This window comes from Gobio gobio, assembly GCF_949357685.1.
Source record: "Gobio gobio genome assembly, chromosome: 21".
NCBI classification, from domain to species: Eukaryota; Metazoa; Chordata; class Actinopteri; order Cypriniformes; family Gobionidae; genus Gobio; species Gobio gobio.
The window spans coordinates 3,317,806-3,334,239 of NC_137117.1; the positions used below are offsets into that span (position 1 = coordinate 3,317,806).

Below are 16,434 nucleotides of genomic sequence, written 5' to 3' on the forward strand. Positions count from 1 at the left end.
TAGTGAACGACGCCTTGTGGTGCCATACCAGAGAGGCATGAAATCGCTCTCACGGACCTTTTCCTGGACTGCCCCCACCTGGTGGAATGACCTGCCTATCTCAATTCGTGCGGCCGAGTCTGTAGCCATTTTCAAAAAACACCTAAAGACACATCTCTTCCAGCAGCACCTGACCAATCAAGAATAGCACTTATCATTCTATTCATTTTCTGGCGGTCTAATTTATTTATTTAAAAAAAAAACAACAACAACAACTCTGTCCTGTGTGTTCTGTACTAGATTAACTGAGACTTGTTACAGCACTTGCACACTGTTCCCCTTGACTGTTATAGTTGCTTCTATTGCTCTCATTTGTAAGTCGCTTTGGATAAAAGTGTCTGCTAAATGACTAAATGTAAATGTAAATGTAAATACTAAGTGCGCTGATATCTTTGTCATTGATTCAGCCTTGTCAAGCACTCCGGCTGTTGTTTTTCTGAAGTAAACGAACTAGAAGTTTGTCTAGATCTGTCACTAACAGTGATCCTTTGCTGACTGAGACTGACATTATCTGCAGTGATCAACAGCATCACACCGATGTTGAAACTGGATTTAACCCAGAGTATTCTTTGAAAAAAATGTATGTTCTTAATTACTGGCAAATAAACAACAAATATATGTAGTGGGATGTATTGTGGCCCTGTAATTAAACTAATGTGCTTGGGGTAGTGCGGGTCCAATCACGAACAGGATGGGACGGTATAAAAATAGCACGAAAACAACTCTTTGCGTGTGCTTACCACTTGAGTGTCGCGTCGTTGCCCGTGGGACCGCCCCTTGTTCCTGTAACACTTCCGCTCTGAGGTAGGTGTCGTTTGAGCTAGATAGTAACACAGGTGTGGGATTTTGTGTAAATGATTGTTTTGCTCATAGTTCGGGATAGTTTGCAGCTGTTGGCGGCTCCAGATCTCATCACATGTCTCTTGCAGTCCCGTGTCTCATGATGCTTTGAGGTAACCTTATGCGTGTGCATTGGCTGATTAATTAGTGCACAGGCATATGATGTGTCGTAACGACTATGTGATTTATAGCTGCGGGGATAGCTTACAGTGAGCTTTTCGTGCCCCTCTCGCATTCCCGTGCTTTGGGGGAGGTTGTGTCCCGTGTCCTGTGTATGCGTGGTGTGGATGGGCGACGGGTTCATGAATTAAAGGTATGTGAAACCTCCACTTCGTACAGCACTCATGTTTTTATATGTTGCAAGTATGTTTATGTGTGTATTTTTAGGAGGAATCGATGTTCTGCGACGCCTGGGGAGCAACGCGATTTGACGCTGCTGCTTTATATATTAAGATATCTTGATCACAAACTCTTCTCCACGCACGTGTGTACACAGCCTACGTGTCGTGTGTGTGTGACGCTCGCTCGTCCTCTAGTATGTGCCACCGTGATTGCTGTATATCTTCCACTTGACATTTTCTAATTGTTTTGTATTGGGTTTGTTTTCATATATTTGGGGGGTTTTTTGTATTTCTTTGATTTTTCTATCATATAAATTTTTTTCATTGTTTGTGTGATTTGTTTTGATTGGTTTACCTTGAGTGTTTTGCAGTGTGGTATTCGTTAATTTTGTTTGATTTGTGCTCTGTTTCTAAGATGCTGGTAGAAGGCCAGTGAAGGTAATTTCGTTGGCACTGAACCTTCATATATTCATTGTAGTATTGTTTTTTTTTGGTTTATTAATTTAAATGTTATTGTGTATGTTTGGTGTGAGTGTTATTGTATGAGACCTGTAGTAATGTTTTGCTCTCGTTTGCTCTCGCCACTAGTGAGCCCTTACGCGTTGGAGGGCTTGTCACAGAGTGCTGCGTGGTTATTTCTTGATGTTATTGCGGTGTGTGTGCTGACATTTGTACACAGGGGCTGAGAGTACTATATAGAAGCCTTGTGCTTACTAAGCTTGTGCATCTGCCGTTAAGCCTCGGCTTCCTTTATCTCGTGGTCTCCCCTTTTTTATTGTGAATGTTGATGACCCAGTTTTGATACTCTTTTAAAAACAATCATTGTGAGTAATTAAATAAATCTTTTTGATGATTGGTATCCACGTCTCTAGCCCTTCTTGACAATTTCGTTCCTGTGTGTCTTGTGTAAAATCTTAGATCCATAGTATTAATGTTTCCCTGGTTACCAGGGTGGCGTAGTCATGTTTAAGCTAGAGGTAGTATCCCTGTAATCGCTCCTCGTGTAGGAGAGGGAGCTCCGTTACATATACATTGTATTTAACATTCACATACCAGTTTGACTGAGCTTTTCATTTAGTGTCTCATGAGTTTTCTTCAGTTCAGTCAGAGCTCTATACAGAGAGTTCACATTCACATCAGAGTCAATCTTGATCTCAGTCCAGTTCTTGGTGTGTGGACGACTGTACAGAGATGAGCTCATCTACAGGAGAGAGAGAGAGAGAGAGAGAGAGAGAGAGAGAGAGAGAGAGAGAGCTCTTTAATATGATATTCTTATATTTTTAATGTTTTACACAGTTGATAGTTTTTGTTATTTCCAAAAAAAAATACATTGTTATGGTTTTGTTTTCTTTTGTACAATTTCTAAAGACTGTTGGAAAAATAAATGGTCAGTCAGTTGATCAGGTTTGGGAACAGTGTTTCTCCTGTAATATTGTACATGTTGACTGATGAGAGAGAAGTTTGTAACTGTTGCCTCTGGCTTGGCGTGCTCAGTTGGGGACACTACATTTTTCAACTAAACATCAAAATAAATCTAATTAATAAACTAAATTAACCATTTAAACTAAATTACTGATCGAATTATTGATCTAAAGCCCACACTGTCACTGTATGATAATTGAAATGAACTGATGACATCAGCGTTTTTTCCAGAATGGCTATACAGCTGAATAAAATTATGCTGCATTATTTTCCTGTTTAACACTGTAAAGCTGCTTTGAAACAATCTACATTGTTAAAAGCGCTATATAAATAAAGTTGACTTGACTTGACTTGACTTGACGAGTAGAATAAAAATGTGGCCCCTTTAAGAGCAGAGCGCTTCTGTCACTCACAGGTTGCAGGAAGATCACACGATGATGAAGACGGAGTATAGGCACAGTCTTTAATAACACTTCAAAAGGTAATATAACAGCAGGCAATCACAACTTACATAGATGAGACAGTGAATCCAGGAGAGGTGACAAAAGAGGCAAGGGTGGTGAAGATTGTGGGAGAAGCCAAGGAGATGTCCCAAACAGAAGAAGATAGGGGGCAACCCAGAATCCAGCCCTGGTGGTGCCCCATGGCAGCGTTGCCGGAGGGAGGAGCCATGATGTAGTGGAGTTCAACGCCACCATGGGGACGAGCGATGGTAACTGCGCAGATGGGGGTAGAGCCCTGGGCGTAGATGGAGGTTTGATGGATCTGTGTGACACCATAGGCATCGGCGGCCACGATGGAGCTGCCACGACGATCCCCCCGAGGTGGAACTGAAGGACCAGAGGGCTGCAGAACCGGTGCGACTGAGGACTGACACTGAACTTGAAGGAGGGCGAAATCAGACTGAGCCACAGGGGCGGAGAGCTGGAGCCTAGCGGCAGGATCGCAAGTGCATGGCAAAGGGCTGGTGATGTCCGACCCAGGCGAAGCTGGTTGGTCGACTGAGCCCGGTGATGTCGCAGGCACGATGGTCGACTGGGGAGCTGAGTGAGAGAGGAATGGCGGTCGAGGTGTTAGGGCAACAGGCCAAGGTGGAATGGCGGGGACATTATAACAAAGTGGAAGCAATTGGGAACAACAGCAACTCAACCACGAAGTGAGAGGCCATGTAAAATCACAGAGCGAGGTCAGCGCATGCTGAGGGTCACAGTGCGCAGAAGTCACCAACTTTCTGCAGAGTCAAAAGCTACAGACCTCCAAACTTCATGTGGCCTTCAGATAAAGAACTCTTAATGCTTCAGCATACCAAGACATTTTGGACAATTTCATGCTTCCAACTTTGTGGGAACAGTTTGGGGATGGCCCTTCCTGTTCCAGCAAGGTCCAAGGATGAGTGATTTTTTGTGTGGTGGAACTTGACTGGCCTGCACAGAGTCCTGACCTCAACCTGATAGAACACCTTTGGTATGAATTAGAGCGGAGACTGAGAGCCAGGCCTTCTCATCCAACATCAGTGCTTGACCTCACAAATGCGCTTCTAGAAGATTTCCCATAAACACACTCCTAAACCTTGTGGAAAGCCTTCCCCGAAGAGTTGACGCTGTTAGAGCTGCAAAGGGTGGGCCAACTCCATATTAAATGTAGGGTAGGTAAGAATGATCTAAAACACTTTTGTCCAAATTTGTTTAAACTTTCTTTATATGTCAATACATAATTAAAATGTAAGTACTCTGAAAAAGAGAGTATAAAAATCGAGTGACTCTAGACTTTTTAATCGGCAATAAACACTGCTCATTATTTTCGTCTGGGACGAAACAAGTGATTGGCTTGGGCGACTGTCACTCTCTCTCGCTACCATGGCAACCGCCGCTTTTGCTACAGGATCTGCCCACATGCACGCACCCGTTTGATTTGAGGAGTTCAAGAGAATGTATTTCTGCTGGACAGGTAATCTTTCATTTTGATTATACATTTTGTTGGTTTATGTTTTCATGAAGCATGTCTCACTAGCAAACGTAGCTGCCTAATATAGCTAACATAACATTACTTAGCATAAAGCTACAATGTTATACACTTAGCGAGGCATTAGTAGAGATGTTAAATACTCAATATGCTTAGCTCAAGTTGATCGCTGTCGTGTTGAATTTTGCAAAATGTAACTTTAGATAACAAAATGCATGTGTAAAAGCTAGTACACCGCATTCAGGAACTTAGAACTAAGTTAGCTTTAGCTACTACCCTCTGTCTAAACTCTTTTACCATGTTCACCGGGAACTTTACCTGCACGTTTATTTCTGCCTTTGGTTTGTTTTTATATTCTCTACCTATGTTTACTGATGTTTTTATCTTGTATCTGTGTGTGTCGTAGACACTGTGTTGTGTGTGTATTTTAAACGTTACCAGTATCTGTATTATCGCTTGATAGTGAGTACTAAAATACATCTTATTTGTTTATATTCATAATGATAAAGTTAGATTTTTTATTACATGTGATTCTGACATGATGTCACTACATGCACTCCGCTCCTTCTTCTCCGCTCGTCTCAGTGAGTGCAGTGCGGTCAGCAACAGCTCAAGTGGCAGTAATTAAGTTTCTTAGCGAAACCTTTTCACCAACCTTCCTCATATCAGATTGTGGCACCCCATCTGAGAGGAATCTTTGTGAGCATGTGTTTCCTGCCCCTGGCACTGCTTACAACAGCGTACCACCCACAAACTAACACCACCGAGAGGGTAAACCACACATTGAAAACTGCCATCCGTGCCTACGTGGGGGACAAGGACACTTCGTGGGACAAGTATTTTCCACAAATCTGTTTTGCTCTTCGTACTGCACCCCATTAGAGCACAGGTCACTCCCTGGCAATGTACAGTAGTTATATGGCTGTGAGTAGGAGAAGCCGCATGATTTGATAACAGCCAAATTCTGCAGGAGTAGATGATCTTGAGGTACCTTATCCTGAGAGTTTGAGAGCACCCCTGCTCTCAGTGCGAAGCATACAAAAGAGAAACCTTACTATTCCCAGCTCTGAATGACTTGGTGAGAGTTAAGACCCTCCCCAAATCTGATGCTGATGCAAACTCTACAGCCAAGTTGGCCCTAGTATATGCTGGAACATTTCAAGTAAGAAATCTAAGAAAATGTCAAGTGTCAATTACAAACTTTCAAACATGGACACTGGAGAATATGCTGGCGTGCCATTTCATTCGTGAGACACGGCCATGGCCACAAAACATTCCTGTGGTAATGATGGGATGTCACTGAACACTTGGCGTTACACCAGACAGTACGGATGTGGGGGTTGTGTCCAATTCACGTGACTCTTTGCCTGACACTATTGCTATCGTACCCCTCTCCACTGCCTCAGGACAAGGTCTGGGTCATTACGCACTGAGACAGAGAAGAGTCCCTAAGATTACTTCTGACTGGACGGTGAATAAGTGGACTGACCCCTACCATATGGACAGACGAAGTTACAGTGTTGCTTGAGTGTTAGTTATTAATGTTCTTGGTGCATTTTCATGGTTCTCATCTAGGGAAGATTGAGCATTTCACTTTTGTGTTGCGGTCATACCCTTAAAGGGTAACTAAACCCTAAACCAACTTTTTTTAGTTAATGATCTGTAATATTGGGGCTTTATTAATGCTGAACATTGATGCGAGTAAATGTTTTGACATTTGAGTATAAAGTGTTTTAATTCTATAAAATATGGTGTAAAACCGCCAAAGTGCTGCCCTCTTGAGGTTGAACGGTGGCTACTGCAGTTGAATTTTCCTATTGGACGTTGTGGTACATCGTGACGTAGGATGGTACTTCCAACGGCTCACTATCCGCGCCCCTGGCACGAGCTCACCACGCCCTCAGAAAGTTTCCCCCAATCACACGATGAGAGCGGCTTCACTCCAGTATGAACTGTCATGTTACATGAAGTAGAAACATTATGAATGAAACTGACTTGACACTTGCTTTAACATTGTATTGAAGAAAATGCGGTTAAATAATGCAGTTGTCAGTACACGTCAGGCTTTTCTTGCGATATTATTGCCGCCCGTCATGTGTACAGATAAGTTTCATACATGAGACGCGCTTTCAAACCCTGACACGCAAGTGGTTGCCGCGGACGTGGTGACGAACAACAATACTGTAACGTGCTGGCGTATATAGTCTAACTTATTTGAGGAAATCTGTTTATAATAGGTTTTTAGGTCTGAACTTATTGGTCCTGCGCTGCTGCGCTGATTCAGTTACGTTCATTTGAATGAAAATACATCATATATATATCAGATATCTGATCTATTTTTAGTGGCATTTAGTATAAGGATTTGACTGTTCGTAGATTAGGTTGGTTCTCTTGTGCGGCTGCTTCACTGGCATCGTCTGCATCGGGAGTTAATGCAGTTTGAGCAGCGGCTCGCATTGATAAGGCTCTGGGTCTGTCTGACTCTTCAGACAATTCACCCTCCTCCACTTTAGGTGAAGGTAGGAGATTGGCCGCTCTGTTGCAAAGCTGGCGTCACTCTAGTCATTCTCCATCTCTGCGACTCGCGAGTCTGACAGCTGTCAATCAATCCATCCCTGCGGGTCTCAGGTGCACGCCCTCCGCTCAGCCCCGCCCTCGGTTCATCCCCTCTGTCTCCGCTGGGCTCTGCCCACTTTTCCAGCATTTTTAAAAATTTGCCAGTGGGTGGAGTTAAGCTCTGAGCAGGGGTTTAGTTACCCTTTAAGTGTTACTGAACTAATGTACGCTGTGCTAACATGTATACTTGTACTGTATGTGCATTATTGCGCATGTGTGCCTCGAGTCATGAGTGCAGCATGTAAGTGTGTTTATTTTATTTTCAGGTGCTCATTTAAGTGATTTAATTTAATAAGTAACGCTGTTGACTGTAGGACGTTTGTGGAAGACAGTTATACGAGTTCACCTTGGAGGTTTGAATAAAGCATGAACTGTGAAACGCTTCTGTGAGATGTTTCCTGCTGCAACTCGATTCAGGAGAGCTTTCCCCTTTCCCTCCTAAACACACGCGTTACAAGTTCACACACCTGTGTATCATGGAGATGATGGTCAGTGTGTGAGATCTGCTCAGTGTTTCTCCTCTTCAGCTCAGTGATTTCCTGCTCCAGCTCTTTAATGAGATCTTCAGCCTGTTTCTCTGCTGCTTTCTGCTGTTCCTCCATCATCTTCTGCTGCTCAGACTGACATCTCTCAAAGGAGCGGATCAGATCAGTGAAGAGCTCAACACTGGAGGATTTCTCTTCCTCTGTGTTTCTCTGATGAAGGAGATCAATTAATCAATCGTTTATGTATTTGCATATTTATTTAAGTGGATAGTTAAATTAAAATTGAATGTAAATTAAAAAAATTTTGGTAACACTTTATTTTGATGGTCCGCATTCTGTCGACTATAAAGCCCCGGGTATACTTCAGTTTCCGTGTCCGGACGCGTCTCGTGTGCAGTCGTGTCCGCACAGCTTTAGACGTTTACTCAACCGTGTGTGAGTTGTGATGGCCGAGTTCGACACATACGCAGTACAATTGTTGTGACTCTTCTGCCTTTCTTTCGCATGCGCTGTTGTACGCGGACAGTCTCAGAAATTGGGCTGCATGTGGACGGGGTGAGCGGACGCTCGTGAAGTCTCCTGATGACCAAAATTATGCCTAGAAAAGCGCTATATAAATGTAATTAATTATTATTATTATAAGTCTCCTGATGATGGAAATTACGTCACCCGGACGGCTGAAGTATACTTTGGGCTTAAGTGTCTATGCACCTACACATCATCGAACTCTCATTAGAGTATTAGGCTACGCTCAGACTGTCAGTTGAAATAGTTATTGTGCAAATCCGATTGAGACCTGATCAGATTTAGCAAGTCTGAACAGCCAAAAAAATCACATGAAATATTCTTTGTACATTCATATGCAAATGAAATATTTAAACCAGACGTTCGTTTTTCTTGTTTTTCGGTTACATCATCAATTGATATTTGCCCTTTTCTCCCCTTTTTTCAATTTCACTTTTGCTAAATTCTGACTTTAGAAACAATCATTTGAATAAATGAAATGTAATTTGCTCCGTGGGCTGATCATTATCACGGGGGTGTGGCCGTGGACTGCTATCATCTCATTGGTGTAACTGCTTTATTTGCACTGCATGCACGTGAGGAGTTTAAAAGACTGAACACAGAGGACGACCTTTCTCACCCGAAGTGCCATTATTTTCATTATTAATATATAATAACTGCTAAATATAAGGCAGTCTCGGACTGGCCATCGGGAGCAGCGGGAAAAGTGAAATCCCGGAGGCCTGGGACTGATTTCACACATCGCCCAGGCGGTTTGTATTTACATACTTATGCTTTATTACTTTATTTATTAATATACCTTATACTCTTGGTCAAGGGGGACGCATTTACACCAATGGAGCAAATACAAGACAAAAACATGGAAAAATAGAAAATCGGTTAGATTTCATTCATTCAAATGTGTTTCTTAAGTCACACGTTAGAATAAGTGTCTATTGATGAAGTACACCAAAAAAATGGATTAAAAGAAAATTATATTTAGCATTGTATGGTTTGAAAACTGAATTGTGAAGCGTTACACGGACCCTTTATTGGACAAACATTGATGATGAAACCTGAAAAGTGACCCACAGTCTCTGTTCAACTTTCTCTTCATGAATAAATCCATGCATAATCTAAACTATATGTCCTGTAAGTTTGTACATGTGAACAAAAACAGAGCCTGTAAAATGGCTTATTATCATTAAAATATTAAAATTAAAATGACGGGTAATAATAGATTATGACCTCCGGGTGCAACGTTACTTATAGTCAACAGAACGTGTTAAAGGGACCATCAAAATAAAGTGAAACACATTTTTTTATCTCCTTTATTAATCAAACTGAAATATTATGATGTGTAATATTATTAGTTGTAATATTTGACACTCACTTTTCTCAGCTCTACTGAGTGTTGGATCTCTTGAATCTTCTTCATTCTGTCCTGGATCATCTGATGAACGTCTGTCTGTGTCTGAACCAGAGAAAAACACTTCAGGCTCTTTTGAATATTGATTTTGAACTTTTCAGTTTTGTGTCTTTTAGTCCAGTTTTGAGAAAGACGTGCACTGATCAGCACAACATTATCACCGCTGAGAGGAACAGCGAATAACATTGATTGTATCGTCACAATGGCGCCTGTCAATGGATGCTGTATATCAGGCAGGGATTGAACAGCAGTTCTTGAATTTATACAGATTTCAAATCAAACTTTCCTTTGACATGTAAGAATGGAGGTCATTGTACTATAAAAATATCCTGTAAGTTTCAAAACACAAAAGTTCCTCGTCAGTCCAAAAACATCTTTTATTGAAGTCAAGCTGCTCAAACGGCTCGTTTTGGATCTCGTCACATTATGATGTAATAATGCGACGAAAGACACGCCTCTGCAGAAGAAGATCGGCGCCCACTTCTACATCATCGCCTCTTTAGCCCCGCCCACCGACTCACGCATGTCATGTAGTCGTGAATACGGGACAGACTCAAACTGAGCTTCACAAGATGGGAGGAAATTAATGTAGTTTTAGATGAAGAGCTAAAGTCAGTTTCTGATTGATTCATTTCTGTTTTAAAAAATTATTTCAAAATGTAAAAACACATGTAAAAAATATATATTGCACAAAAAAAACGTGTTAATCAAAAAAATGAAAAGCACATTTTTAAATAGCAAGTATGATTTCATCTCTTAAATGTCTTAGTGTGTGTTTTGGTCATCATTTAGACTTTTTAAAATCAAATTTCAGCTTTTTATCTCATAATTAGGACTTTTCATCATAATTTAGATTTAAATCCAATATTTTTTATCCTAATTTCAACTGTTCATCTCACGACTAAGCATGTCATATTTTTAACTTTATATATAATAATGAGGACTTTTAAAATCATATTTTTGACTTTTTATCTAATAATGAGGACTTTTAAAATCATATTTTTGACTTTTTATCTAATAATGAGGACTTTTAAAATCATATTTTTGACTTTTTATCTAATAATGAGGACTTTTAAAATCATATTTTTGACTTTTTTTCTAATAATGAGGACTTTTAAAATCATATTTTCAACATTTTATCTTGTAATTATGACTTAGCATGTCATATTTTCAACATTTTATCTAATAATGAAGACTTTTAAAATCATATTTTTGACTTTTTTTCTAATAATGAGGACTTTTAAAAATCATATTTTTGACTTATCTAATAATGTCTTAAAATCATAGTTTCAACATATCACATATGCACTGACTTCACAGTCTAACTCCCTAACCCTCGGACTTACTGTGCAATATTTAAAGATATTTTTGATAATATTGATAATAATTACCTCTCCCTTTGTACTACTATTTAATTCCATGTTATGTTTCTTGCTGGTACTGGAAAGGAGTTGCTCTTAATCTCATTGTACATGTGTATAGTGACAATAAATGGCATTTCATTTTTGCATTTTTATCTAATAATGACTTTTAAAATAATTATTTCAACATTTACTCTTATAATTATGATTTAGCATGTCATATTTTTTACTTGTTATCTAATAATGAGGACATTTAAAATAATATTTTCAACATTTTATCTCATTATTATGACTTTATGATAATTTAAATGAGCTGATCAGTAATATAGTTGAATATTTAGTGTCCCCAGCTGAGCAAGCTTTCTTAATGTTGTGATCTCAGTCCAGATCCAGATGGTGTCAGTAACACACACTGTTCGTTTGTTCTCTTAATTTTACTGCGTATCCGTTTTTAAACCAGACACAGTTCAACACAGGCTTTTCAGAGAGACTGAAAATAAAAGATGACGCTGTGATTGCTATATTGGATCTGACAGTAATGACGCAACACAGTCTCGTGTGCGTAACAGTGTTTTTACCATGTGTCAGTGTGGCTTTGTCTTTTACAGATCGTTTGATATGAACTGAGTATTTATAGTCGCGCCGCAGTCAAACTGAATAACTCTTCAATAATCCTTTTCTTCTGCATTTATAGGGTTAATGTGTCGGATTATCGGAAGAATGTTAAACGCTTCAAAACAATTCCACACGTGTGATGACGGGGACGTTTACAATTATTTTAATATGCAAAACTGTTACCCAATCACAGCAGTGGGCGTGAACTTCAAGTGTTGAATGTGACGCCCATCAAAATGGAGGATTTGAAAGACACGGTCAAAAACAGGACAGAAAATAGCTCATTACTTCTAAATTAGGATGTTTTGTATCTACAAATCTTGAAAATATCATAAGTGGAGCTCAGAGAACATTATAAAATGCCGTTCATTAGCCGTTTAATGGATCTGCTGCTAATGTCTTAAAGTGTGTTTAAAGTGTTTAACTCTTGACCTTCTCCTCTGGACTCTCCTCCTCTACAGGAACAGTGTTGTGAGTCCTGTGTTCAGCTTTCTGCTTTCTTTCATCACAGACGTCACATGACACTGGAGGATCACTGGAGGACGCCATGACTGACAGAACAATGAAGAGAAGCAAGAGAGCAAGTTTGATATCACTAACACTCAAAGATTTGAAGTATTTCTCCACTGACGGCCCTTCAGAAGTAGCCGTTTATTCTGAGAGAACATTTCTTCTGTAAGTGTCGTGTAAATCACACATTTTTCACTGAATCTGCTGCATTTGACATCCACGGCTCATGCAGCAATAGTTCAGAAAAGTGTTTGGGACTGTGTGAACGCTTGAGCTGCTTTACACTTCATCTATTGGCTGTTTTTAAAAAAGCCCTGTCTTCCTGTTTTAGAGGAAATGACATCAACACATTGAATAACGCTGAGCGTTTCAAGGCACTTCAGTGGGACTTTAACTCTGAATAAATATATAAATACACATATAAATACACTTTCACACAGCAGACTGATCTCAGGTAAATGATACACTAACAGACTTCTCTATGGCATAACTATACTAAAATTATTAATAAAATGAGCATTCTCTTGAAATACAATAGTTAGACGTTAAAGCGTTTGACGTTTGCTCTGAAATCTGATGATTTTTACTCACCTTTAGCATTAAATGAGCGCGAGAGAGACGAGAGTTGGTCTTATTCAAACTCTGTGTTGTCTGAGGATGAGCCACAGTCGTCATGGTAACTCTCAACCTCTCAACTGCCACTCAGAATTTAGAAAATGCAGTTTAATTCCCTGCAATACACACTCATTATAACACATGAATGTAATAAAACACCTTACAAGTGCACTTTCAGTGTTTAACAGCAGTTTAATTTCAGCTGTGACGTGTTCATGCACTTTAGATTGGTTCAGAAACATAGATTGTACTGCATTAAATATGATATTTAAAGAGTAAACAGCTTCCAGAGAGTTGATATTGTCTTTCTGTGTGTCAGTGATGTGGAGAAGCTTGCGACGGTTACACTGATGGAGAAGTTTGTTCCCACCGTCTCCGGCTCTCAGAAGCTCCTGGCATCGATGGACTGCCGTCAGCTCACTCAGGTGCACGCATTCACTGATATTGAGCTCAAACCAAAGTCAAAAACACTGTCATTGTGAAGCTTCTAATGCTCTCGCTTCTCTTGAAGAATATGCACTAGATTGAAGTCGGACTGTCACGATTCCTCGATTAAATTTCAGTACTTGATTTAAAAAAAAATTCTTGTAATTGAGAAAAAAGTCAGAATGGTGAGATATAAACTCATAATTGTGCAAAAAGTCAGAATTGCAAGATATAAATTCGTAATTGTGAAAGAAAGTCAGAATTGCGAGATATAAACTCGTAATTGCAAAAAAAAGTCAGAATTGTGAGATTTAAACTCGTAATTGCGGAAAAAGTCAGAATTGCGAGATATAAACTCGTAATTGCAGAAAAAGTCATAATTGCGAGATATACATTTGTAATTGTGAAAGAAAGTCAGAATTGTGAGATATAAACTCGTAATTGCGCAAAAAAGTCAGAATTGTGAGATATAAACTCATAATTGCGCAAAAAAGTCAGAATTGTGAGATATAAGCTCGTAATTGCAAAAAAGTCAGAATTGTGAGATATAAACTTGTAATTGTGGGAAAAAAAGTCAGAATTGTGAGATATAAACTTGTAATTGCGGAAAAAGTCAGAATTGGGAGATATAAATTCATAATTGCGCAAAAAGTCAGAATTGGGAGATATAAATTCATAATTGCGCAAAAAGTCAGAATTGCAAGATATAAACTCGTAATTGCGCAAAAAGTCAGAATTGTGAGATATAAACTCGTAATTGCGCAAAAAGTCTGAATTGTGAGATATAAACTCGTAATTGCGCAAAAGTCAGAATTGTGAGATATAAACTCATAATTGGCAAAAAGTCAGAATTGTGAGATATAAACTCGTAATTGTGCAAAAAGTCAGAATTGTGAGATATAAACTCGTAATTGTGCAAAAAGTCAGAATTGTGAGACAGAAACTCGTAATTGCGGAAAAAGTCAGAATTGCGAGATATAAACTCATAATTGTGCAAAAAGTCAGAATTGCGAGATATAAACTCGTAATTGTGCAAAAAGTCAGAATTGCGAGATATAAACTCATAATTGCGGAAAAAGTCTCGATTGCAATTTACCCGTGTCGAGTAACCGTCAAAGCACCGGAAGTGGCTCATTCCACACACGAGAATCCATGAACCGCATTATTAGACCGTTTTCTGAAGATGCACAATGTATTAAAACCATTTAAAAAACATCACAATTTCTAAATAAACGTCTAAACCCTCGCTCTGAGTTTGCATGTTTTGATGTCCACGTTCTTATTCGAGAAATTACAGTGGCTGTAGCGTTTCTATTTTAAAGAAGTTGCCAAATATTAAAGATTAAGTGAACATTTGAATGAAATTAAACCAGGATTTGATCGGCTGTAAAGTGCCGTTGGCTCGCTCTGCAGACATTTGTTATCACACATAATATACACACGATAAACTTTTTATATATTATGTGTATTATATTATGCATTTTAGCATGTTTCTATAAACTATAATATGATAACTTGATAATTGAACCAAATATTAATGCCTCATTGTTATTGTATATGTACTTTAATTCATTTTAAAGGCTTAGGTCTATTTTTATCATCACAAAAAAATTTAATTACCAAAATATTGTTAGTGACAGCCCTAGATTGAAGAGTCATCTGCTCTAAATAATAATTCAGTATTTTCATTCACAACTGATGTAAGTCAATAATAAAGATCCTCTGATTTATTCATATCCGTTGTGTTGTGATGTTTATGTGAGCAGATATTCATCATAATAATTATGTGTTTAGATTATAATCAATATCAGTTCTAGAATTGAACACTTGTCTTTATTCAGATGCTGCAGTTATTACAATATAAACCAAAAACCTCAACATTTCACAAGACATTCAATATTAACAGCTGGAGAGAAAAGAGAGAAAATGACTTCAGAGATTTCCTTACAAAATAACAATAGAAACACTCTGGAAAGTTTTAAGGGCCTGAATATACAGTTCATTCTGCACTTGTACAAATTTTGGTTTTCATTCATATATTCTAATCCAGTAAAGGTGAGATGATCAGTGGGTTTGAGTTTTTACCTTCATCATTAGGCCATGGGTTGAAATATGGATAGAGTTTCTCAGTGAAAGTCTGACCAGTGAAAGAGTGGATATGAGATCTGGAGCCCACATCATAAAAAGAGACCAGACCCTCCTCATAATCCACAAACACACCCACCTTCTCAGGTTTCACTCTCAGAGATAAAGAGACAGGTGGATCATCAAAAATAAAATATTCATTCTCATACCACAGAATCAGAGCCCAGAATCCATCCTCAGGAGTCAGTGTGATCTCCTCCCCCTTCCTGTTAATGGATTCTCTGGCCACTCCTAAAGTCCACGTCTGTCCCTTCACCTGCACCTCATAGTAAAATCTCCCTGAACTGAATCCCTGCTTTGCCAGAACACAAGGAAACTCATCAAATCTCTTTGGGTTTTCTGGGACGTTCCGCTTAATGTCTCCATGACTGACTTGTTTTCCATCCTCAGACAGGATGAGATATGGATTCGCTGTATCAGGATCCAGAGTCACATTCACTGAGAGAGATCAGACATTATCAATCAACTTCAGAATCATGTTCAGATGTACAGTATATATTCAGGGGTGCACATAACTCGTTTGGTCTGGTTCTCAAGGGGAGAAGCTGATTGGTGCTCACACTTATCCTACACGCTGACATCATCACTTTCCTCCTGACTGCTCTCCTCACCGTCTTCTTTTCTCTTCAACATGGCAGATGATATTCCGGTTTATTTTTTCTGTATTCCGTTTATTTTTTTTAAGTTTAATTTTAAGGGTCAAATTAAATGTCAGTACTCAAAAAGCATGTCTAATTAATTGAAATATTGAAACTAACAATTTAGTAAAAATGTAGGGCCCTATGAAATATGTTTTTTTTTTTTTTTTCAAATTCTGCCTCATTTTGACCAAATTATGTTTTTCTGTTTTAATATTTCTGGATGGTTTAATTAAATTTTAATAATCAAAAAGCATGTCTAATTCATAAAAACATAAATTTCAATGAAATGTTTTTTATCCACAAATTCTTTATGTATTTTCTTGTAATCAAATGAAGATTTGTCTTTTAATTGATCTTTTAATCATGTGAAATTAAACAATCTGTTCTGCACAATGAGCTTTACTGTTCAAATTAAAACATGGAAGGAAAATTGTGATTATTCCTTAAAAAATTATTATTAATAATAATGCGTTATTATTAGTG

General features: G+C 38.7%; 1 protein-coding gene across 1 annotated transcript in view; it reads right to left on the reverse strand.

Moving 5' to 3' along the window:
- The window catches only part of LOC307118007 (zinc finger protein RFP-like), a gene marked incomplete at both ends in the record, with an annotated part of 48,541 nt that overhangs the window by 4,009 nt on the left and 28,098 nt on the right, over positions 1-16,434 (reverse strand). The window contains 5 exons of the mRNA XM_079803300.1: positions 2,274-2,332; positions 3,154-3,685; positions 5,412-5,568; positions 7,688-7,915; positions 9,603-9,701. Of these exons, the coding sequence (XP_079659426.1) occupies positions 2,274-2,332; positions 3,154-3,685; positions 5,412-5,568; positions 7,688-7,915; positions 9,603-9,701 (1,075 nt within the window). The remainder of the gene's footprint in view (positions 1-2,273; positions 2,333-3,153; positions 3,686-5,411; positions 5,569-7,687; positions 7,916-9,602; positions 9,702-16,434) is intronic.